General features: G+C 37.7%; 1 protein-coding gene across 5 annotated transcripts in view; it reads right to left on the minus strand.

Annotated features, from left to right (window-relative positions):
• Positions 1–26,130, minus strand: part of ssbp2a (single stranded DNA binding protein 2a) — a 56,951-nt gene that overhangs the window by 25,773 nt on the left and 5,048 nt on the right. For 4 of the 5 annotated variants that reach the window (XM_028034689.1, XM_028034688.1, XM_028034686.1 and 1 more), the window contains exons 2-4: positions 5,331–5,403; positions 2,535–2,596; positions 2,271–2,355 (exon numbers count right to left, since the gene is read on the minus strand). In XM_028034689.1, coding sequence (XP_027890490.1) covers positions 2,271–2,355; positions 2,535–2,596; positions 5,331–5,403 — 220 coding nt within the window. Of the gene's footprint in view, positions 1–2,270; positions 2,356–2,534; positions 2,597–5,330; positions 5,404–15,270; positions 15,410–26,130 lie in introns of those variants that run through there. The other variant, XM_028034687.1, reaches the window with a different exon arrangement.

Consider the following 26,130-nt stretch of genomic DNA (forward strand, 5'->3'; position numbering starts at 1 on the left):
CATCAACAGTAACTGTTGAGGAGCTGAAGGGATCCATCAGTCTGATAGGGAAACTGTTAGGTCAACTATTAGTTGTGCACTTCAAGAATCTGGACTTTGGCCCTCAGAGGAGTGTCAACAAGAAAGCCATTAGTGAAAGAAAGTCAGAAAGAGTCCAGCTGAAAGTTTATAAAAAGCCACATAGTGGCCACAGCACAGGAACATGCTCTCGTCAGTTTAAAGCAGAAGGGAAGATGAAGCTAAACACAAAGTAATCCTTAGAGGCTACAGAAAACTTGAGACCATGACAAACATTAACCCTGCAGAGGGACAAAGTCTTAAAAACACAGACTGGTTAATAAAAGGCCCTGTCAAAGTCCAGGCCTAAATCCACCTGCGAATCTGTGACAAATTGATGTGCAGAGATGCCCTCAACCTAATCTGAATAATTTTAATTCAGTTTACAATTACGCTCTACTTTGTGGTGTTAGTCTTCCACATAAAACCCCAAGTAAATACATGAAGGTTTGTTGTTTTAAAGGTGAAATGCTTTTGGAACTACATGTTCAAAATAACAACACAGGCATTAAGAGTCTAAAAATGAGCATAGCTTTGTGTCTCATTCCGTAGAGTTAGGTTTTGACTTTTGTCTCTAATAAGGCCATTTCCGGGGCAGGAATTTAAAAATAACTTGTTTTTATGACTACAGTGGCCAGAGCAAATGGAAATTGCTCATTTAGTATTGAGTACACAATTTACAAAGCACTTAACCGAACTGTAAATGGCCTTTCTGATGTCTGCAGAGCCTTGTCCCAGGACAGAAATCAATAACATTTCTTCTGCTTTTTTTTCTTTCATCTGACTTTTCTTTTTCTTCTCTTTTAACATTAGACTAATGTCCCAGAAGGCTCAAACCCAGCTGTGGGAACAGCATCTCCATTAACCAATTTCCAAGAAGTAAACAGAGACAAGATACAAATCCAAATGAAACTCCTCTCTAAGAGAAACTCAGAAAGCCAATCACAGAAGCAATAGATGGTTAAAAGTGGGATAAATGAAACCGATGACGGTGTGATACTTTCACCAGTTGTAAATTAGAAAGGAACAAAAGGGCAATTCATGTGAGCTTTAACATCTCCCAATAATTAATTAGGATTTTGCTCTTTAATTAGCAATTTGAAAATATTTACTAAAGCAAATGTCTGCTAGACATCTCTATTTGTTTTGATGTTGATAAACTGACAGGGAGACACAAAATCTGAACCAATGTTTGCTTCTGCTTTCCTCTCAACTTCCACAATAGGTGTCCACTCCTGGTTTAAGTGAGGGACGGATACGAGCCAAGGCAATCTGACTAGGATGTGCGACACTCAGCAGCACTGAAACAGTTCATTGAATGTGACTTTGCTCTAATTGCAACTGTTCTAATTGTAATTTCCCTGTTACATCCTGGTAGTAAATGTAAGAATAAGACACTTCTGATGGCCTTTTCTATTGATTTGAAGATGCACTGATATATCCTCGGTGATATGTTTTTAAATTAGGCTGACTCTAATCGGAAAGTTAAAACATTTCTAGTATTATCAGATTGAATCAGTTGTTTTTGTTGGTTGTCTCCCTATTCTTGTTAACTATACCAGTGCTCCTTTGCTTTTTCCTCCCCAGGATGTTTGTTTCACAGGGCTGAGGTTATGCTGCCCTCCAACTTTAATTCCCAGAGCCAGAATGACATCATCACATCGCTGCCTCATTCAAGGAGTGCCTATTCATCACCCTGATCATCATCACCAGCATCAGCAGCTTCACCTGCATGCACACCCATACGCAAAGTGCACACACCTCACTGGAAGCAGATAAAAGACAAGAGAGCCTCTGCCAGAAGCAGACAACTGCAAGCTGCAAAGAAAGAAAGAGGGAATGAGGAACAAAGAGCGAGAAGATCCTGCTGGGGTAGGCAGAAACCCCTGAACTTTGCACTTCCAACAATATATCTCAATAAAACCTCTGTAGACAAATCTGATGAGTCAGACGTAAGGCTGCAGAAAGAAGAACAACATAAAAAGAAGAAGAGAGAGAACCCCTGCATCCCGTCTAAAACATAAAAGATTCACAATTCCTCCCTCAAACATCCAGAGCTCTGTATTCGAGTTAGAGAGCACAGAGCATGATTATTTGTATAATCCAATATTTCTTCTTTTTTTTTTTTTTACATGCATGTGAGCATCATTTTGTGTTTTAGTAACTTAATCTTTGACAATAACCTGAAGTCAGAAACATCAGTGCAGACTCACGTAGTCATGGAAGGCCTTGGCTTCACTGGAGTGTTCACACGTGTCTCTCCTCTCTGGAGCTGCACAGTAAAGGTCCCAGAAAACACTGCAGCACACAGGAAGTGATGCAGAGTCAAAAAATAAATATCAAGAGAGAAGGACAAAAAAAAAAACACAAGGAAAGAAAAAAGAAATTTGGTCTTTAATGTCAGAAAGGAAATAGAGAACGTTAACACATTTGCTTGAAACCTAACCTTGAAACCTTCGTTCTAAAGACAAACTTACCACCACCATGAATGGAGGAACCCTGGAGGTTCTCCTAACGTGATGTTCTTCTCCCATCGGATCTTGACAGACACAAAGAAAGAGAGAGAGAGAGAGAGGTACTTCAGAGACATCCTGTGTATAAAACATGTCTGACATCTGAGTGACATGCTCTAAAGGATTGAAAAGGGTGCAAGGAAATATCTATAAGATGTGCCATTAGGTAATTATGTTATGAATCTCTTGGATTCAAGAGAGGAGAAGTGGGTCTATGTGTGCCCTCGAGGTTATCGACACATATTTGAACGCGTGCGTGCACAAATGAGTGTGTGTGTGGGGGTGAGCAGGCGTGTGTGTCTCTTGAGTCAGAGTGTGTACAGAGCATAAGGTCAGAGACATGTACCAGCCTGAGGAATCCACTCAAATCTCTGAACACCCCCACACACAAATCAGGCGGCTCCACGCCACCTTTAATTTCGCTTTCAGATCATTTCAATGTTTAGGCTTTCCCAAACGCATGGCCTATTTCTATCCTAGCTTAAATATGTAGTTGGATGTTATTTACTTCAGAAATGATCTCCATCCTGAAGATAATTCATGTTGACACACAAAGACCACAGTTCTGGATCTAAAGAATACAAATCCATGCAACTATCAGTGGCAGATGACTCCGATAAGACCCGTCACTTATTTTGTCTGAGGGTGTCTCTCAGACTTTTCCTTCCTAGAAATGTTTTATGAGTGCCAAATAATAAGACTATTGTACCACCTGCTCCACCAGCAGCATGACTAAGCACTAAAGTAACAGGAAAAACTGAATCACCACAGTTTCAATCAGACTGTCCTGACCTCAGTTCTCGATCAGATGATAGAATGGCATGCTTTGAAGTCTTTCTCAGGGAGGGTCAGGAACTGCCTCCATTTGTTTATTCCACATTCTTTCAGATCCAGCAAGCAGTTTCGGTAAGTTCATCTGTCGGCTCGAGATACCAGCAGGAAATTTTCCTTAATACTTGGAAAAAAGTAGTTCTTTTTTTATTTTACAGCTGAGTAAATAGCACAAAATATATAATTGTAAGAGCTTCAGCTCAGTCCAAATAAGATTACAGGCAGTTCATGTTAGGACACTCTCTTTCACACTGCGGTCATTTGGAGAACGTTTAAGAGAAAGAACGGTGCGTGCCCACATATCCTGTTTTTTTGTGGTCTGAAATCCTTGGAGGTTCTTTCATTTACCTTCAACATGCTACAGTGAGATTCCCTCAGCGTGATTACTGGCAGATGTGGATAGGCATTGCACAGTTACGGTTTTCTGTTTACCTAAATTAAACTGTCTTACCCTCTTAAGGCTTAAGCTTACAGTATAATATACCTGAGCTGCCGGTTAAATTTAAAAGCATTAGCTGATTTTTTTTCATATTGCTGCTCTATTTGGTTGCAATATCACATGTTAAGTGTGGGCATGAGGGCCTAATTCGCAAATATCATCCAGGTATCTTCGAGGACACACACTACAAAAGATAACAAAAGAGAAGAATACACCAGGTAATTTGAGCCACGCATTTTCCTTTTGCAATGCACTTCACAGATTTTGGAGTGATTCCCAAGTTAAATTATATGAGGTTTAGGGATTCCAATTCAATAAACTATATAATGACAATGTACAACACTAAAAATCAATTGGTTTGATACATATGGTCACATCTTTGTTTCTGTTTGTAGTCATAAAAATACCATTTTTATGGTAATGATCTTAACCTTTTGGTTGACATTTATCCAAATCGCAACTTTTAATGTCAACATACCAACTAGCACAGAAAACATTTATGCAGTGAGCCTCATTTTGATCATTTTTCTATTATTCTCTGTATATTCACAGTATTTTTAAGTGTGTACTTTGGAAGGCATTTTTTTAGCATCCATTTCAGTCATCAAAAATTGGAGAGATTTGTAAAATGCAACAGAAAATATTTGTTTAAAAAATATCAGCATTAGCATGGACAGTGCCGTAAGCAGTAAATCCTACTACTCCAAAAAGGGCTGCATTTTAGCTAAATGCTTACCCAGTTCGTTTGCACTAGTTGGCATGTGAACTGTACATCAGCAGCCGTGTTTATACTTTATGCATCAATAGCTAATGTGTTCCCACGCTTGAATGTAACACCACCTATCCTTTGCATCTTCTGCTTTTGCAAAACTGTGGACAATTGATATGGCAGAGAGGAAAAAGTGTCAGTGTGAGCACACACACACACCCCCACGCACACAGACCCCCACGCGCACTCACACACATGAACTCAGAGTGATGAGAGTCAGTGCCAGCTGATGAGGTAACCTTTTCCACCCTCTTCTCTCAGTTGCTCTTGTCCCTCTGGCTGATGTACAACAAGCCTCTAGCTGCTGTCTTCTGAATTGTAATTTGCAATTATTTACTCCCAGAGCAGAATGATCAAGTGGCCTCAGTTTCACCTCGTCCCCTCTTAACCCAGCAGAATTAAACTGAAAATGAGATTGCATCTCAGAGCAGAAAGAAGAGCCATGAACATTGTGAAAGGCAGAGTGAAGGGGGGTAAAGCTGCACCCTAAACATCAGTTTTAGGCATCAAAAACTCCTCTCATGCTCCTGTACAAGACAAACTAAATGCGGCGTTAAAAAGCCTCTTTGCTGCACCAACCTGCTGGCACAAGCCCAAAGCTGAGCCGATTCACTTCACTGTAACGTTAACTGGACATATCAAAAGAGACAACCCTAGAAACATAAAGTCTGTGGCCCGCTGCCTGACAGACACAAACACGAAAAGCATTTTTGTGACTTACCTCTGAGAGAAAGGTCTGTGCTGACTTCTGTGCTCCTACATGCAGCAGGTACTCATACACGTAAAGAGCCAATCTGTGAAAAGAGAAAGGAGAGAGGATGAGCCTCAGGTTGTTTATGATGAGTGTAAAAGCTTTTACATGGAGGCAAAATAATTTGTTCTTTTGCATTTGGAAAATATATGGTCACTTATAAAACTATTTATGCCACTTGAACGGGCACATTTTGTCACATTACAACCATAAACTTCAATTTACATTATAGAGGTTTTATGGTAGAGACTACCAGAAAGTAGTCCATAACTGCAAAGTGGAAAGAAACATGTTCAATTACAGCCCTTCGCTCACTAAATACAATCCAAATGAAACTAAATGCCTGTAATAGTCCCCAAATTAGAATATAGAGTCAGTCTATGTGTAATTTCATCTCAGTATAAATGGAGGCGTTATGTGAAGGGCTAAGCGGTTTGTCAGAGAACAAACAGCTTCATGAAGACCAAGGAACACAGTAGGCAGGTCAAGAAGAACGATTTGGAGAAAGCAGGCTATAAAACACTCTTCCAAGCTTTTAACATCTTAAGGGGCCACTGTTAAATATCTCTTCCAAAAACAGTAACAATACAGCTGAACTGCAAATCTACCAACATATGACGGCCAATCCAGACTGGAGGATAAGGACAACAATAATCAGAGAGGCTGGAAAGAGGCCTATGGTAACTCTGAAGGAGTTCCAGAGATCGACAGGTCATGTATGAGAAATTGTTGATTGGAGAATTCTTAGTTGTAAAGGCAAAGAAGGCGGCTATGCTGAAAGAAAGGTGTAAGAAGTCCCTGCTTACTGTCAGCTATATACAGTACAGACCACACTGTGAGGTAGAAGGTCAGAGCTGAAGGGAAGATGAATGTAGCCAAACACAGGGTGCAAATGTTCTTAGTTATAGATGTAATTGCAGCAAAAGGTAGTTTCACAAAGTGTTAACTTACAGAGCTGAATAAATATACAAGACAAACAATTCATTATTTCATTAAAAAAAATAGAACAGTGAAGAATTTTCCTCCAGCTAAACAATTATGCACCACTTTATTTCGATCTATCACATAAAAATCCTAAAAATGTGTTGTAGAGTTAAATGTGAGCAAACATTTCGATAAAAACAAGCCCAGAATGCAGCATATGGTCCCAAAGACTCTAATGGTTAATCTAAAACCAACAAATTTAAAGAAAAAAAATCAAATAAATGGGGCAGTGATGATGCTGTGAAGACCTCATCTACGTTGTCTACATGGACTTCCTCCCACAGGTTGGAACAGAGTGAGTATTAATTATACCCTTGATTTGTACATCAATGATCCTCCCAGTGAATCTGTGCTGGTCCTTTCTTAAAAGCAATTTAAATGCCTGTGGGACAGGTTGATCCAATAGTCTATAAACAGTACATAAAAACTGAGTAGGATCCACAGCACCTACTCAGTTCTGTTAAAATCTATGTGACACTTGGAATTAATAAAATATTAAAGGGAACAAAAATAATGCTTACTCTAAATCAAGAAATAAGATAAATGACATCACGCCTTTTATTTTGTCTCACGGAAGAATATGTTAAATAGCTTTAAATATCAGATTTCAGATGTGTGGTACAGTGTTTCAGACTCCTTCAACATGCACAAAAGATATGTGGGAGTCTGGCTTGGTTTGTGATCAAACTGCCTGATACAGCATCAGAAGAGAAAGAAGGTGAGGTTAGAGCGTTATTTACACCAGTCACATTCTCAGGGCATATCTATAATAAGCAGGGACATAAAGTTATAGCTGGTACATTAATAAAGTGTGTATGGCGCAAGTGGAGAGACTTGGAAGTGTGTGTTCTTCAAAGTGCTTTTATTTCACAGCTACAACCCTCTATACATTCAATTAGTTTACTTGAAAACTTGCAATATATCAACTGGTGTTTAAAGTTCAGATTTAGACTCACTAATTTTGTTATTGTCTACATAAAGTAAGAAAATTTGATGTTATGTAAAAGGAAATGTTCAACAGTTAAAACACGTTTTAGACTTTACAAAGCAGCACAAGCTATGACCTGGGACTTTTTATGTTTGTCCTTGTGTGTTGGTGTTAATACTGAAAGTCATGAGAGATGTTCACACTGGGACGACATCTGTTCAGGAGCCCCCACTGAAAGGTGCTACCAGCTTGGCAACCCTGATCCAGACTCTTGCCTTGAGGTAAAAATAAACTCAGATGACAGACTGAACATTATCCTGCTTCTCTCACAGGTACAGTCCACCTTCGTCCATCTCTCTCCATCCCATTTTTCTTCATCTTTTCTCCTCTTCTCTCCTTCAGTTTGTTTTTGGCCGTTTTCCACAAGTTACTTTACTCGTATGCCTTCTTTTTTTTAAAGGAAGACAGAACAGAAGCTATCTTTGCTTTTTTTACTTTCCCTCTGTCTTTCATTCTCTTATTTCCTTTCCCTTGTGGCCTGAAAGTGATGTTTAACCAAAGAAACAGCGACAGGACATTTTACAGGGACAAGGTTAACGGAAAAATGAGAGGATTGACAAAACTCTTGACACCTTGTCAACCGAGCATGAATAAAAGATGTGCTCTTTTTTTTTTTTTCCAAGGCACTGTACAGCTCAATGTTCAAGGAACAAACGTTTTCTGTCTCTCTGCCCTGCACATCGTTTTCCTGTCAACCCATCAAAATCTGTTCCCCCTCCTGTGAACCGCAGTGCCGACAACAGCAGCGTCAGTGTAGAGCAATTTAACATCACTGATAGAGGTCACATATCTGCAGTGGATACTTTGTCATCAATGATGAGGATGCTGACAGGCTGCATAAATGAATTCAGTGCCTCAATAGGAAATATTAGGAAACAAAAGCACGTCCCTAGGAGGGATGCAGTGAAATGTATTTAAACATAAAAACACATCTCTGCTGCCTTGGAGGCAGACTAAGAGGTTTAACCTGTAATTGATTTCACAGAGTCTCTAGGATGTGACCTTTGCAATTATGATGGGCGAGAGGAGATGGATGTGAAGGAAGTCAAAACAGGTGAGGCCAGAGGTATGGATCATTCTGACACTGTAAAATAAATCAGAACACTAGTGAAGCAGAAATAAAAGATTAATGCAAGCTTAAAGACAAAGGTCAAAAAGAGAAATAGAAAAGATGGGCTGAAGTTTTGATGGATCTCAGATTCACATGACCCACATGCTTGTGGTTATTTTGGCACTCTTTGTGAGTTTATTTACATAGCTTAATAATCATGATAGAAGTGGGAGAAAGAAGAATAAATAATGTGTGATTTTCCAGGGTTCAGTTTCAGCTTAAAGACTAAAGAGTTTAACTTTAGAGCTCAGCCATGTTAAAACACCCAGCATCTCACTGGCTGGCGTCAGGCGCTTCACACTGAGTCCAAAACATATTCATCATCTCTGAGACACAGAACCCATCTCCTTCCTGAACGACATCTGGACATTACATGGTGTTTATACTCACTGTTTCAACAGACGAAAGGAAATTTGGAAATTCTTCCTGATATTGTGGCTGATATCTTTCTATTTTCTCACGATTTCAAAATAAGGAAGAAGTCTGTCTGATGTATGGCCTTAAACTGCAGCCAGGTGAATCTACTTAGCTAAAAATATTCTAAATTGAACATTATGTGAGATTTCCTAAATTATTTGAAGGCATACTTTAATTCTCCAAACTATTTTTTCTAGAATTATTTTAGGATTCTATAAACAAAATTGCCTAACGTGTTATAATATTGTCAGAATCAGAGATTTCAATAGTGGGGTCAAACAATTTCTTCCTTTAGTCTCTCTTTTTTAATTTATCACAAGCCAACAATAGGAGGAGCTGATACAGGACTGATGAACAGAAAGTAACAAAACAGTATATTTTGCTAGCATCCTGTAAGTTCTAAACTTTACTTAAAGCTTTTAATATTACAGTAATATGCTTTGAAAACAATACAACACCCTTTGGTCCTTGTTGATCTGCCCCTTGTTAAGGTCAACCCTCCATGCTAACAGGAAAAAATAAGTACATGGAGCTGGACTGACAAAGCAGTGAGCAGAGATAAGGTTTAAGCACAAGAGAAGGGAGAGACGTTGAATGTTAATAAGCTGCAAAATGGGGACACATTAAAAGGAAAACAATTATTCTAGTACATTAAGCAAATGATCAACTTCAATTTTCTTAGCAAGCAACAGGGTTAAACTGAAGAATGCTTGTCTGTAATCTGTACAAGCTCTATAGGACTTTATATGCTACCCAGATCTTGTGGAAGCACGTCAACGTTTTCATTATTACCCGGTCATCCATGCAGTTTGTAACTGACTTATTTTCTCTCAAATTCCAGTAGTCAGGTTTTTAAAGAACATCCTTTACCCGGCCCTTAGCTGTAAATCTGACCAGACAGCTGCAGCGAGCTAAAACAGTCGGAGTTGATCTTAGTTTAAAGCATGCAGCTTGCAAAAACACCAACTGGCTTCTGTGCTGGGTTGTTTTGAAGCCAGTGGGCCGCTTTTGCTTTTACTGAAAGGTTGTGCAAAGAGATTTTGAAGCTCAACCACAGCGTCAGCTTAAAGCAAATACATGAACTTCTTTTCCCAGGATCAGCATTTAAGGAGACCAGTAGATCACTGCTAATCAATTTACCGCTGAGGCGATCAAAGTCTGGCAGCACTTCAAATCACAACGGGCATTTGCTTCAGTGATTGGATTCGCCTATTATAGATCAGGCCCGGATTATTTCACCCTTGTTAGAGATGAAATGGAAAAGCGCTTATCTGAATCGACATGTTAAGTGACATATTTACAGGACCTGCCACTATGCTGACATAAGAAAATGTAATTAAATGCTTAGTGTAAGCAAGAAGAAAAACAAAAAAAGTCGGGATACATTTTTGGAACAAATGCAGCATAAAAACAAAAATCTTTCTAAGCAGGCTAAAATCCTATCAAACATTAATGTTGAATCACACATCTGTAACCACGCTGAAAAAGTCATAGTAAGTCATTTGAAGTTTAGTCTTTTTGCCAGTAGTAAGAGGAAATAAGTCCTTGTCCCAATCCGTTCACCATCCCTCCCTGCATCCTTCATCAGTTCTGTTCAAGACACCAAAACACTAAAACTCCTCCACTTGAGCAGAAAACTGACCCCCAACTTGTAGGAAGCCGTCCACCATTTCCTGGTGGAGAGCCATGGCCTCAGGCTTATAGAAGCTAAACGTCATGCTGGTCTCTTAACGCTACCGTCATGCAATTAATCAAATTCATTGTTCAATTTAACTTTTTGCTCCAAGCAATCACAAAAACAACCTAATCTTCAAAAAACTATTATTTTTAATATTATTTCAGCATGTTCCTTGTAGTAAGTATCTTATTTTGCAATGTCTCCCATCTGATCTAGCTGAACTCACATGCTTAGTGCAGTCGTTTTTTGAATAGTCAGCAAACGTATACATGGCAGAAAGAGGACAGGGGAGCAACAACAGCTTCACAGTGAACAGCTAAGAACTGAGGCATAGTCGGTACAAAATACAGCTTTTCATAGCTTTTTCATAGCAAAACGTGAGGGCCAAAGAACAATAACCAAAATGGCAGAGGAATGAAAGGCCATCTGTAGTAGCAGCATTTAGCTACCAAAAGAAGAAAGTGTGTTTATTTCTGTGTATTATTCAAACACTCGGTTTGTAGCCACAGATGCTTGATAATGTGCAAGATTTGCTACTCTGTTTTGTCTGCATAACTTGACAAGACAACAAATCTGTTTAGCGACTTAAAATTCATAGATGCAGGGATCTATGAGTAACTAATACGGAAAGTGCTAAAGTGTACTTTGCCTAAGAATGGCAGAGTATATTTGTCATTCTTAGGTAAATATAGCTTACTGAACTAATTTGTGAACAGATTTATTTGGTAAAAACACATCTTTTAAAATGAATCTATGAAGAAGCATAAAAACAATTATTTTCATTGCTTATTTTTATACTACTTAACATGGTTAGGGACTTTGCTATTTACCAAGTGCCATATTTGTGTTATTTTTCCATATCCAATTAATAATTTTCTAAATAATTATTAGTTTAATTCTAGCCTAAGTAAGCTTGATGGTAATTTTTTTCTTTAGTGGATAGGGCACCAAAATTGGCTCCAGCCCAGGGACCCATCATCCTTAAAAACCCAACCCTGCATGGGACCACAGAACAGAACGAACATGACAACGACTGGAGCCACAGACCACCAGTATGGTGTCTCTACAAAGAGGTCAAACACATGTTAACACTCCTGTTACCTTAAAGTCCCCAAAAATACATCCAGTTTTTTAAATTTGGGTAAGATATACCAAGTGAGTTATAATCATAGACTACTGAATATAAAAAAGTAGGAGCACGAAATAGCCAGAGATTGAACTACACAACTCTCTTTACGTCCAATATGGAGTCAAATTAGCAAGATATTTGACAGAATGAAGAGTGGTAGAGACTAAGATAAAAGGATGTGAGACAGAGGAGCTGGGATTAGAGAGAGAAGGAAAAATAAGATGGGTTGAAGGTTCTGAGTGATATTGGGTGAATCCCTAGAGGAGTACTCTTTGACTCTATAAACTTTCATATTCTAATGTCGAATTTTCTCACTGAGCCGATTCTCGGTTAGCCCAGCATCCCTGCTGTGACTTCCTTCGGTAAATTAACACAAAGCGCCGTGCTGTGAATACTCAGACTGAACCAGGCAGCTTTTCTACTGTTTTCAAATAGGAAGAAAAAAAATTGCTTGTCACGTGCACAAATGAAGTACTGAAAATGATCAATATAGCAAGGTTAATCTATCTATATGGGACAAACTTGCTCATATTTTTCTAAACAAATGCCATGGATTTCTGGAAGAGGTGATTATAATTGCAAAATAACCTAAATTCGGTGAGGAAGTTAAATAATGCGATTATCTCTTGCATATTCATCTGACATTACTGTTTTTTATTTTATTTTATCCTTTCACGACAAGAATAATAAAGAATAATGTCTATAGAATTACATTGTAGAGCATCTGCATCAATGTTTTTGAAGCACTTTGTTTTCAGTGAACAACCAAACCAACACAACAAATCATAGAGAAAGTTCAAACAGAATTGCTAAAATCCCCTACAGCAATGATTCTCAAACTGGTACAAGAATTTCAGGATCAAAGTAATACAAAATAACAATAACATTAACTGTAACAAACAAAAATATATAAATACATTAATACTTGCTTAATCTGAAACTATTCAAGGGTATGACATACACATTTACCCCTTGGATCAAGAAAATACATCAAATTCATCCTAACGCTGCCATTGCAATATTGTTGACGATGCTGATTGCAATTAAAACACATCTAATCTTTTCATCATGGATGTACGTATCTTCACAACTCTCCCAGAGGTTTAGGATCTAGATTAGCAACATTTATACAAGTCCAGGGCATTAATTATGGTGAATGTCACCTAATAAATTATTGGTGAGCAGAGTTTTAATGCAAAGCACCTGAAACATTATGGCCTATAAAATATTGCATCTAAGCAATCTTTTACAGTTGCAGAAGCAATGCAATAGATTGTGTAGTTCAACTGAGGGGGAAGTTACTAAAATAAGTTTAAGAACCTAATAAAAATAACACTTCCAGATTGATATTAATCACAATACATTTGCAAGTCCATCTTTCTAACTTTAAATTAGATAAGGCTTTGGGTCTGCAGTACTCCAGTTGGGAAATGCCAGGATCTTTCATTGCTATGTTACATAAGTTTGCAGCATATTTGACTGATGCAATACAGACAGTGACAGCTGTAACTGCAAGTACAAAGGCAGCAAACTTTTACCAAACTGGGGCAAAGATAAACAAGTTAAATATATGCATGAGCTGTATCAATCCAAAACTGCCAATAAAATGCAGCCTCACTGCTGCGCATCTTAAACAACTGATTCCGATACATTTTTGCCAATCACTGAAAAATATCAGGTTCTTTTTTAAAGAACTTAACTTTCAGACGCAGACTGAGACTCTTGGACTCAATCTCCAGAAGCGTTAGCAACTAGGGCCCCTGACAGCTTTGGTGAGAACAGAGCGGGGACCCCAGCGCTAAAATAAAGAGAGTACAGCAAGTGAGTTGCTGATCCTGCACAGGACAGCCCTGTGCGCGTGTGTGTGTGTAAGAGAGAGAGACAGAGAGCCAAACACTCTCCCTGATTAATCAAACCCAGCAGCAGGGTTTTATGTGCCATTAAGAGTCCTGCTAAATGACTTCACTTCATTCATTAATGTGGAGCATCCTCTGTGGGTGAAGAGGCCCCTACTTGCCAAACAGACAGAAAAACAGACATGTAAAAGCTGGAAGAGACACTGGCGGGGCAGCAATGATGGTGGTGGCAAGATAAACAACGACAAATATAGACCCATTACGTTGCTGAATAATTCATTGTATGTACGCAGGGTTCAGGAAAACAACGGAGGAAACGAACAGGAGCAGAAACAACCATGGGGATTATGGAGCCTTTACACCGAAGTGCAGATTCAAGACAAGACGTTTCATGCACACACCTTACCTGCTCTAACCCCATCAAAGGTGAATCACTTCGTATAAATTATTGGGTTAAAGTAGACGAAACAGCAAAGTTTTTTTTTTTTTAAAAGTCAAAACTTTAGCTTTACTGAATGTAGAGAAGGGTTAAGCATTTGTATGTGTAGGTGATGCGCTTTAATAGCTTCCTTCAAACAACTCCATCATCTTTTGCAAAAAATAATGTCAGCCCTTCTTAAACTAATAAAGCCGACTGGGAGGATCTGAAATGATGAGATCTATATGCACAATTAGAAAAAAACTACAGGACAGATTAATTTGAACAGCTCAGGAATGGAGACCCAACAATATGTCTGAATTCATTGGAATATTATTGAAAAGTTTTTTTTAATATTATTTCAATAATTCTGTTAAAAAGGCACATTACATAAATTCAGTACAAATACGGTAATAAATTCAACGGTTTCTATTCATTTTTATGATTATTATTTATTGGAGATGAGATGTTAAGAAAGGCTGGGTGACTTTAACTATGGCTTTGTTGACTCATTGTGTCTCTTGCTCTTGACAAAACTCCACAGAGTCTCTTTGGGTGTTTAAGTAAAGTAAAATCACTGGTCAAGTACACACAGTAATACCTTGGTCATGCAACAGATTACATTTTAATAAAACATATTTTGGGATTTCACTTGTAAGCTAAAATATTCAAAATTAATGGAGACAAATGTCTTAAATGAACCGGTTTGTGTGTTTTTGAATCAAAATGGTGTTCTTTTAAGTGATACTTTAATTTATTGAGACGTCCTTGTGGATCTGACAAAAAGAGAAAGGTTGGAAAAAAAATCGCCATTCAAAGAAAAGATACAGAGGCTGAAGTGAATGAGAAAGACATGAAGGATAAGGAGACTGAGAGGAGGAGAAAGACTTATGTGAGAAGTAAAGTAAAAGAGTGATGGTGAGTGTAAATGATTGATGATATAAGCTGAGGAAGGAGGGGAAGGGTTGATGCTGCAGCATCTGAGCAGAACCAGGAAAGCAAAATAAACAGCTTTCTATTGACTGTAACGCTGGATTTTCAAAATTACAACAAAAGTCAAAGAACAGCACACCTTTCCCCTCTCTTTTATGAAATAGTCTTCATACCTTTGTTTTGTAATGTAAAAAGCTTTTATGAACAAGGATCCAACATAAAAAAATAAACAAAGACAAAGTTCTTACATCTATTTTTTGTGGATGTAAAAAACATGCTTGACATTAATCACCTCCTGGCACTGCTTTGCAGCCATCTTACTGGCTATCCCCACTGATGCTTTTCTAATTGGAATTTTTGCTGATGGTCACAAGTTAAATCTATATTCTCCATTACCTTTGCATAGTGTCCCCTGGGATTCCTCTAATGGCTCATTCTGAAGACAGACCAGAATGAATAACAGAATGTTATTCATATCAAGTAAACTCCCTCTATCTTCAATGCTGACTTTCCTCTGACTTCAGCTGCTGCTGCTTTCGTACTGAAAGTAGAGAGAAGCAGTAAACCTTTCACTGCATCATTGAGAATTAACAAAGAACATGTTGTAATCCAGCATAAAAAAGCAGCTCGAGGTGAGACACATGCAGTCAAATAAATGTTATTTTTTCATGTTCTGTTTTGTTGTTGCTGTGTAAATGTTTGCCACACCCGTTATTCCTCTTCAACATTACATAAAGTGATTAAAGCTGGCAGATCTTTAGTCACTCTGCTCTATCATATGTTATCACTAACACAGAGCTGTTGCACATACGTACATATACACAACATGATAGGGGGGAACCCAGACTTTACACACCGACAGAAGTTTTTACTACTACTTTAAGACAGAGTATAAAAGGCGCGACGCATGACAGGCATGGGAAGGGAAACACACAGCTTCCATATGTCCCTCCTCTCTGCGTCAGACTGTTGCTCCAACAGTTTGATGTTCTAGTAGAGGAGCGGTCACCAGGGGAACACCCCCAAAGTCACAGGTGTATCCCACCTTCAGTTCAGTCTGAATTATAGAGACTACAGCTGGACTACAGCCACTAACTAACACTTTTGCTCAGAGACTTGTTTAATTTCTGATAAGTAATGTTAGGAGGCTGGTAAGCTCTAACGGTTGATTCATATCTTGTTAGTGTTAGATGTGCTTAATGTTAATTTGTGTTGTAGGACACATCACCAGTTAGCAAATATTTCATGATGTACTTTGTAAGACAAAACAAAAAGGAATTTATTTAATTGTTTATGACTTTATGAATGTGATATGTTTAATTCCAATTCTGAATTAAATTCAATTTAATTCCAATTTATTTACTGCATTAAGTAATAAAGATCTTCAAAAAAATAATTTACTTGATATATAACAATTTCAATATTTTTTTATTAAATTTGCATCACTACTAGCTTAAAGTGGCAAGAATATAATCTAGAGACTCTTCTAAACAGGATAACAAAAAAAAAATCCAGTTTTTATTATGTTTCTCAAAGTCAAATAAAGCATATATAGTAACATGAAGCATGTGACCACACACTATTTCCACATATTAAGGATAAAAGGCTTTTTTAAACTGCCTAAAGATTTATTCTGTAAAGAATTAAAAATCATCCTGATTTAAATGAAAATTTACACTACATTTCAGGAATATGTGTGAATATGTCACTCAACAAAAACATAACTTGACTTCAGTTAATCCACAGGACAGCAGTCCTAAATAAACTCAGGTCACAATAACAATGCTGCTTCCTTTGTATTTTTACAAGATTTGTTGCTAATTTGGCTAATAACATATTTTTATGCAGTTTCACTGAAGACAAAACTTAAAGGAAATAGTTTGTCTGTTTAATCAATTGGTTTGAATGTCCTAACTTTTACTTTTATTCTTTAACAGTAATACTACTGTAGTACAGCTTTACAATGGAAGAATCCAAACATAGGCTGACCGGCTAAAACTGTGATAAAAACATATTGAAAGTGGTTCCAGTGAAAGGATTCACCAAAGGTGAAAAGTCACACATAAAAGTACAAGTCAAAAGCACGAAGCTCATATCCTGACAGAGAGGGAGAGCATTCCTTGGATCACCTCAGAGCAGACCTTGTGTTTACCTTTCATTAACTGGAAATCCCACAACTATCTCCTCATCCCTTTGCCCTCAGGACAGTCTAGGACAAGGTGAAAATAAATGCTTTGAGAACTACTTTAGAAGCAAATATTATCACAGCAAAGTTTGAGTTGTAAGCTCTTTTAAGGGTACCCCTCAATGCATAAAGGACAAAAGACAAAGTGGCACCTTGTATTAAAGCAGAGCTTGACACAAGATGTAGCTGGAAGCCAGAAAATGTGTCTTAAAAAATTTAAACTACTTATTATACTTTGTTAAAATTCAAATGTTTCCTTTTTTCTTTAATTTTATTCCATTTCGCACTAGTTGATTATTTCTTATTGCAAGGTTCCCTTCAGCAAAAGGGTTATTATTTTCAATACATAATGTTGTCTAGATGGAATTCAATTTAAACTGATTAGTTTGTTTGTGTGGCAGTTCAAATACAGGCGACATTAAACAGGTACGCCACGACTTCCATACTGACGACAACAAATTAGAGCAGATGCAATTAAAAACTTGAACAGACAATACATTAAAAACAAAGAATCTCCCCCTTCTGCCCGATGCAGACCCAATCAGACAAAGTGAAACAGCTTTAGTTCAGTCAGCGGTGCACAGACTCCACTGTCTCACAGAGCAGACAACAATGGCCAGAGCCGAGATAACAGGAAATGCCTACTTATCCAAGGGAGGGAGAGGCAGAGAGATGATGAGAGGGCATGACGGGTATGCTCGTTGTTTACCAACAGACTGAGCTAAAAAAAATCTATATATATATTGTCCTGTCTATAAAAATCTGGCATTTATTCAATGTTTTTCTACAACTGTAATTTGTTTGCAGAACATGTAAAGTGGATGAATCAAATAAATGCGGAGGGAAATCCATCATTTTCTTAATTTGAGTTCCATTTCATTGGCTTTGATTTGTTTAGATTGAGTCACCTCTCATAGGGAGTTTGTTTAATTTCACAGTTGAAAGAACGGCAATGATTTCCCCCCCTCCCCATTTTTTTTCTTGTTCAACTTTCTCTACAAGCTATTATAGTAAATCTCCAACACAATCCAGCCATAAAGTCCAGAAAATTAGACACGTGTTTACAGACAGAACTTAAATGGCAACACCTATTGATCATAAAAGGTTAATTACCATGTTATTTAACATTTATTTATGTTATTTACTTTTAGAGGCACATTGAGCTGATCAAAATGCAACCAAAAATCTCCAACTGTGCTTGCTTTCCAACAAACTCGTTACAATATTTCATAGCATGTACTAACAACTCAGATTGGATAATTTTCCTGTAAAAACAGGTGTGTAAAATGTCCTTACCGGACTTCCAGATTTCATCAAGATAACTTCTTACTCCTGCATGCATTTCCTAGGAATCTCCAAAATATGAAGACTATATGACAATGCTTGTTGTTAGTGATGAGACAGTGTTGTGCATGTAGATGGTTGATTGTTTTGGTCCCTCTAAGTCATGGATGTAATAGAAAAGATTAGTAAAACATATTCTTCTAATTGGCTCCCTAATGTAACATATGCCTTGCATTACTTTGCATATATCTATGATTGGCAATGAGCGTTCAAGCAAAAGCGTTTGAGTAGAGAATCATCTTCAAGTTCACAAAGACAAAAGTATTGAATGAAATAAGAGGTGGAAAGGCCTCATCAGCCTTTGAGAATCAGTGCATAAAGATTTTTTCTGCAGTTTGCTTGCATCATATGCTACGCTGCATTTTTTTAATTATTTCAGACTAAAGCAAAGTGCTCAGTACTTTTTCTCTCTTTGTGGTACAGGAAGTTCTAATTTTTCCTCCATTTATTCTCCCCTTTTGAGATTAAACATGAGACTACAATCAAAATTAGGCAATCCCAGGCAATACTGGAAATAAATTTATTCCCAGGAGGGATCTTTTAAAACATTAGATGTTCAATCAGCTAAAAAATCTGCCCTTTAATTTGAACTGTAGTACTGGAGGTTGTTTTGCTCTTTAGATGAGTTTGTGTTTGGTTTGTTTTAATAATTATTAATGAGTAGTAGTAAAGATGAAAATCTATTACATCATTTATCATCATCCTGAGAAATTATCTTATTTGTAGAGTTGTATTCAATTGAGTTATTTTTGTTACTTTGCCTCATGCAATTATGTAATCCTCTGGTCACTCAAACACTTTCTGCCGCGTTTAAACACATTTGAACAGTAACAACACGTTTTCAAGGAAATTTCAGCAGCTTTAAAACAATACTTTAAAACTTTTTGATTTTTGTTGCTTTGATGAGATGAAATCACACACTAATTCCAGATCCATACACCATTGTTCAGCCCATCAACTATTATTAAAAGAAAATTTACAAAAACATAGAAAGAAATAGATGAGAGTAAAAAGCACACGACAGTAACTTCTGCTGGGCTTTAATATGTCTCTACTCTTTAAAGAATAGAGGAGATAGATCTAAAAAGCTTATATAGATTAAAGCCATCTGAAGCAATTTGGGAAAGAATGGAGAATGATCATGCATGCATCGCTGCTGAGATTACTTAAAATATATTTTTATTAAGAATCCAACAAAGAGAGAATACTTAAAGAGGCCATAAAGTCAGCAATTTAAATACTCCAAAAGTGAACTACTTTGTATTCATTGGGTAGAAAATGCGTTTGTGGATTTGAGATGTTTTATGTTGTTGGAGGATAGTGCATTCACTGAATTTAGTCCTTTGCTTGAGTTAAACATGTGGAGAAGTGCAAGACACTGAGGAACTGAGGTACGGTGAAGGCAAAGAAAAATAATCTGCGTTTTTAGGGGTGAAAATTGGAGAGAAGTATAAAGAGAGAGAGAGAGACTGTCTGAAGCAGTTCCTAAGCTTGGGCGTCACGCATGCTTAACCTTGCGCCAGAATCTGTGCGATGCGTCTTGCATGTCAATGACAGAGAAATAGCAGCAGAGAAGCTTCCAATCAACCTCCAGGGTACTTGGCAAGGGGTGTGGGGGGAGTGCACAGCAGGATGTGCAGTTACGCTAAGGTATTTAAAATTACAATGTAAGTTACACTGGTATAATATAGAGTAGTGGCCGCTACCACTGAGAGCGATGCCATACAAATTACGAACTCTGGAAAAACAGCAAGCAGTGCTACGTGTCAAGTACTTTGAACTTTTTTGTATTTTCCCGCAGTACAATCACAAACAATGTATTTTATCAAAAATTTTTGAAATTAACCAATACAATTAGCCATGAGGAAAAGGTTACATACAATCTAAAAATTGTGGTATGCATTTATATTCAGCCCCCGTGAATATCAATATTTTGTACAACCAATTTCTGTTGAAATTACAGGTGTAGGTCTTTTAGAGACTAACATTTTTACCCATTCTTCTTTATAGAATTGTTCTAGTTCAATCAGATGGGATGATAAGATTGTGAACATCGACTTTCAAGCTGTGCCGAAGATTTAGGTGAGAACTTCAACAGGGTCATAGTGTAGTATTTTTCATGTGTTCCTAAGGACTTTGATGGTCTAGCAGTATACCTGTGTATTTACTAACAAATGCAACCTGTAAATAAAATTGCTCACCCTGTATTTCATGGAGGAGCATCAGATTAAGATACATTTAAAAACGATATATCCTTTTCGTTTGCTATTTATAGATAGATAAAAGGGTGTATGACTATTGTTGAACAGAAGCTTAAAAAAACTCCAAGAAATTCTTTCACCTCACCCGACAGAGAACAGTTTAACTGAGCCTGCATGTTCACCAGCAGCTTTCTGTTTTGGGAGAATCTTCTCAGGTTACAGGAAGTCTCAGGGAGGGAGAGCATCTCTTACTGCGCTGTGGTCTTAGGGCAAAGCTGAACATGTTTGGAATCACCATGGGCAACAAAAATACTTCCTGACTAAACCACAGGAGCAAGCACTAACAAGAACAAAGCCAGATAGTGGTTTCCAGTCAAGGTCGGCAGAACCTCGACCTCATGCATGGCACACAGCTCTGAATTCTTTACTCCCCAAATGTCAGTATCTTTATCCCACTGCTAAACTTGGTACACTCACCACTACCAAAGATAATGTAAGAGAAAGAGCAAAGAAGAAGACAGAGATGAAAAAGGAAGTGACTGCATTTCTAATTAAAACAGGAGCTTTCAGGGACAAGGATGGGGTCCCCAGGGAGTAACGTGGTGTGATAAACTCACTCATCCATAAACCTCTTTTATTTCTTTTATTTTCTTTTTTAAGGGTCGTGATGAAAAATTACCAGGATCCTGAGCTACCAGATTGAAACAGAGCACTTCTGTCACATCATTTCACCTTAAAGACCACAACCCATTTTGCAAACGTTTTAAATAAGGCACTGTGTTGCCTGCCATCCTATTTTCCTGCCTGCGTCGATCCCAGCCTGTCTCCGTTTGGCTCAATAAAAAAGGGCCCCTGCTTTGATAGCACTTCTGTGGAAAGTTACATCTCTGACAATGGGGATAAGAGGCAGACAGAGGGATGCTCGAGGATAAAAGAAGACTATTAACAGCCTCTATACATTAAGAAAGCTGTTTTCTATCAGTCATTGCTATAAAGTGGAGAATATGAAGGCTTTTCTTTTGTTTTTTTTGTAATTCCAGACAAATGATAATCTGAGGCTCTTCAGTTGTAGTTTGAATTTTGTACCCTCTCACAAAATATCAGAGCCAGTGAAAGACAGCAACAGAGTGGCGACAGTTCCCCGTGTTCTCGCCACTGTTCACAAGCATCCCTAGAGAGCTGGAGAGGCTATTAACTGTGTAATAATCGCTGGATGTTGTAGTTTGCAATCACACAGAGGCAACGTGACAGACAGACAGACAGACAGATAGAGGATGATTTTTGAGGGCCCAAACATATGGGTAAAGTGCTACGAACAGACGCCCCAGACGAGATTAGAAATTTACACATACAGTATGGAATCCATTAAAAGTCACAACAAACTTGTGTTGTTGTATCTGGACTAAAACTGAGAGGATGTTATTTTCAAAATAAAGTCCAGCAGGTAGTTCATCTTTATGGGATGCAGAAACTTATATAACCCAACTGAGCAAAATATAATAGACTTTATTGTCACTGTGCATCAGAGTACAACAAAACTATGGACACAAAAGAGAAAAAAAAACATTCAAGAATGCAAATATGTACAATAAAAAATAGGAACAACACACAAAAATGCCAAAATAGTTAAAAAAAATACACATAATCTAACTTCAGACAGTGCATGCTCAACAGAACAATTAGGATTTCTGTCCTAAGTTACCGGTTTTCCTTTTTAAATGATTTGTATCCAGATTTCAAACAAAATTTGACTCGGTACTTGTTGATGTTTTTTCTGTGATTTTGTCATCTGCATCTCCAGTAAGCCAAGCAACTGTGTAACACACAAGTTTTTAGCAATCTGGGCCTATATACAAATGCACAGCTTGCAAAATTGTATTTAAGACTGTGCCTATTATTTTATTGATGTAACAAATCTGTGGTGTTCCTTAAAAATCTAAGTGCCTCCTTTGAAAGACAATCTGTCTTGTCTTCTGCAGCTTCCTGTCTGCCTCTGTCAAGTGGCCTGCTCTGCATACTGTGTTCAGACAGCTTTCATGGTGAGGTTGAGCAGCTGGAACAATAGACTCAGGATGCAGCAATTAGTTTTCATAATCCAGGACATCCACTATAATAATCCCATTAATCTAATTACATCAATATTTTTTTATTTCTTAAACTTTTCTCCAGGAGTAACATTCACCTCTCTGTGAAGCATAACCCTCAATGACCCCCTAACCCAGCATGCAGCTTGTGTTTATGTTGATTACTTCAGTTAAGTTCAACAGCAGTGATTGGTCAACTCTATCCAAACTCTATTTTAATAACAAACATGGCTGACAGAACGGTTTTTTTTTTTATTTAACATTTCGGTATGCGAGTAATTTAAGTGGAGTGATGATAAATGGATGTTTTCGGCTCCTTGCAGAGTTTAATGGTTTAACATGGAACAAATTACCACCATAAATGCCAGATGCCAATATTGAGCAGACAGAAAAGACATTTTACTAAGCTGCTGAATGATCTTATTGTATTTCTAATGCATTTTTCACTGAATTTATGTTTGAACAATCTTTTAGACAAGAATGTGGGTCTATACCTGGCTGTTTAAAGTGGTGTCTGTCTGTTTTGTTGTGCAGACATTATGTGACGTAGCATACCACATTTATTTTACTTTTGTATGGTTTCAGCACATTAAAAGGTTCATGTGCAATCTTAGTGCAAAATATTTAAAACAAACTTATTTGTAGGGCTGCAACTAACGATTGGTCTAGCAATAGATGTTCTGCGTGTGCATGAGAGGGTTCCCTCCAGTTAAATCACTTTCCTCCCACAGTCCAAAAACTTTGCAATTAGTTTAATTAGTCTCTTTAAATTTTCCTTTGATGTGTGCATGGCTGTTTATCATGATTGTCTGTATGGAAAAAGAGTTGAAAATTATCAACAGCTTTGCACAGCACATCACATATTCTGTGCTTTGGATCCATGTATCCCTATTAAAAATACATTCTATTCTATTTTATAAAGCATTTGAAAGAAATAATCTACTCAAAAACATTCAATAATTTCATTTTAAAAAGTAATTGTTGTTAGTCGCTGCTTTACCTGAATCATAAAATTTCACAATGCTTAAAGTGATAACTTCAGGTGAAGAGTGACAAGACACAAGTCGATTGAAGTGCGTGTGAAGTTGCATGTATTTTTGTGCACTAAAGATAAAGCAGCGTCTGTTTTAGGTGATGTGTAGCCAGAAATTTTAATACTCTTTTTAGCTGAGTTGTCTCAAATTAGAGCAGCAAATTAAAGCTGACCTGGAGCAGCTGCAGTTGGGACAAATGATCAGGCGCTGATCAGAGACTGTAGCATCATGAAGGTCATTGGTGAGTGGCTGTAACACTGATGAAATACAGGGTAATAATGTAGACAGCTTTGATTTTATTAACTTTAAGTACTATCGGTATCAACAACGCCTAAAGTCAAGTTAGTATTGGGGAGAAGAAAATCCTAAATAGAAAAAAACCCAAAACAGTTCCATATTGTTTTTCTAGAAATATATTTATCCTCTGGGTACAATATTGTATTTATGCTACAAATTGCAATCCTGTTTGTTCTAATGAGCACATCTGTGATAGTTTTCAGAGCCAATGAACAGCATATCAGTGTATTTGTGTATGCAGATTTATTTTTATTGTAGTTCTCCTGTAATGCGACTCACAGAGAAAGCCAGAGTGGCAGCCTGAATTGCTTCTGTCAGATAAACGCTCCCAGCATGCACTGCTCTGCCTCAGTCTGTCAAGTACTGCATTGGCAGCCTACTAGAAAGATCCTGAGGTGTTTCAGTTGAGAAGTAGATGTGTGTGTAGAATGATAATCCTTACCTAAACCAACAATCCATTATCTTCACCAGATTGACGGACGGCAGATGAACTAGAAACTTAGCAAAACGACATATATCGTAATAGTATTAAAACTACAAGTTAGCCATTTCACATACCGACTTAGAAAAATCAAAGTGAAGAGTTAAATTTGGGAGGGTGGGGGGATTACATGGTACAAGACGTGCTCTAATAAAAGTTCAGAAATAAAGACCCTCCAAGTATTCTTGTGCCTCCCAGGCAAAGTTTGCTTTTTGTTTCGCAAACACAGAGAAAGGAGGAAAAGAGGAATGTGCACTATGTGCTGCAATGCTGCTCAGTCAGGACCACAAACCCAGAGCTATGTGGAATGTGTCCTCTGACAGCCAGTGACTGAAACCTACACTCATTGAACAACTGCAGTACACAGTCAGTGGTTGTGTACTGTCACTTCCAATCAAAATCAAATGCAGACCATAACACAGGTACAGACAGAGGAGGGGGGTGGGAGTGCCATCTGAACGCTATGGAAGGTATTCTTTGGACACACAGGTGTGAAGACTGCCATATACTCTGTGATATGCTGACACAAACACATGCAGGCTGGTTAAAGTTGGATATCAAGGTTTCATGAAACATTAAGGGTGTTTTTTATTTACTTTACACAGGATAGAGGAGATATTGTTGCCTGCATTTTGGGAATGAAACTACAGTAGAAAGTACTGATATACAAATGGCGAGGCAAAGTTTGCTTATTTTGAGGATCTAAAAAGATATGATTGACACAGTGGCAAATATACATACATACATGTCTGTCTGTCTGTCTGCATGTATGTACATGTAACCAAACATACATACATACATATCTCACACACCACCAACACATTGTAGAGAAATCCATAAAGGCCAGCTGCTTTCAGAGCTCTACATCTACATGGGCTAGATGCCAGAGCCCCTTGTCTACAGGGGTCCATTCTAAGGTCAATACGACAACACTGTAAACTAATGATCCAGCAAATTCCCTCAGTCCCGCTCTGTTTCCTCCTCCTTCGTTTTCCTCAATCTGTTGCATACTCTCCGTCTCTCCCGCTCTCCGATCCCCTGCTGCGCCGCAGAAATGAGAAGCAACTGAGGACTCAGCAGTGGCGGGCCTGCTCTGCTTCTCTGATACAGACCACAGATAAACAAGTCTGCTTGTTAACAGACAACAAAACTTTGCCTCGCTTGATTTTCCCCCCTTTTCATCTAATGTCTCCTTGCTGCCCATTCCTTTCTTCTCCTTTGTGGCTTTTGCACTAACAGCCGATCGACCGTGACTTGTACGGTGAAATGTAAACACAGATAATGAGCTGACCTGCAGCAACATTATTTGAATTATTAACTGGGAAATGTATACATTATTTGCAGTTTTTTTTCCTCTCTCTTATTGTGAAATTTAAGATGGTATCAATGAATATATATGTAGGCAAATACATATAAGAAGTTTATATACTTTTGATATATTAGGGTTATACACTTTTAATTATTCCATAAGTTTGTTATAATATGCTCACTCAAAGTGGGTAGAATGGAATATGATTGCTGAACAGCATTATAAGTACATTGATTTTCATGTGGTCAAATTTTCCTAATTTTTAAAAATCAAACAAAGAAAATATTCAAAACCAAAATAAATATGGAGAAACAGAAGTTA

This window comes from Xiphophorus couchianus, chromosome 12 (assembly GCF_001444195.1).
Source record: "Xiphophorus couchianus chromosome 12, X_couchianus-1.0, whole genome shotgun sequence".
Classification (NCBI taxonomy): Eukaryota; Metazoa; Chordata; class Actinopteri; order Cyprinodontiformes; family Poeciliidae; genus Xiphophorus; species Xiphophorus couchianus.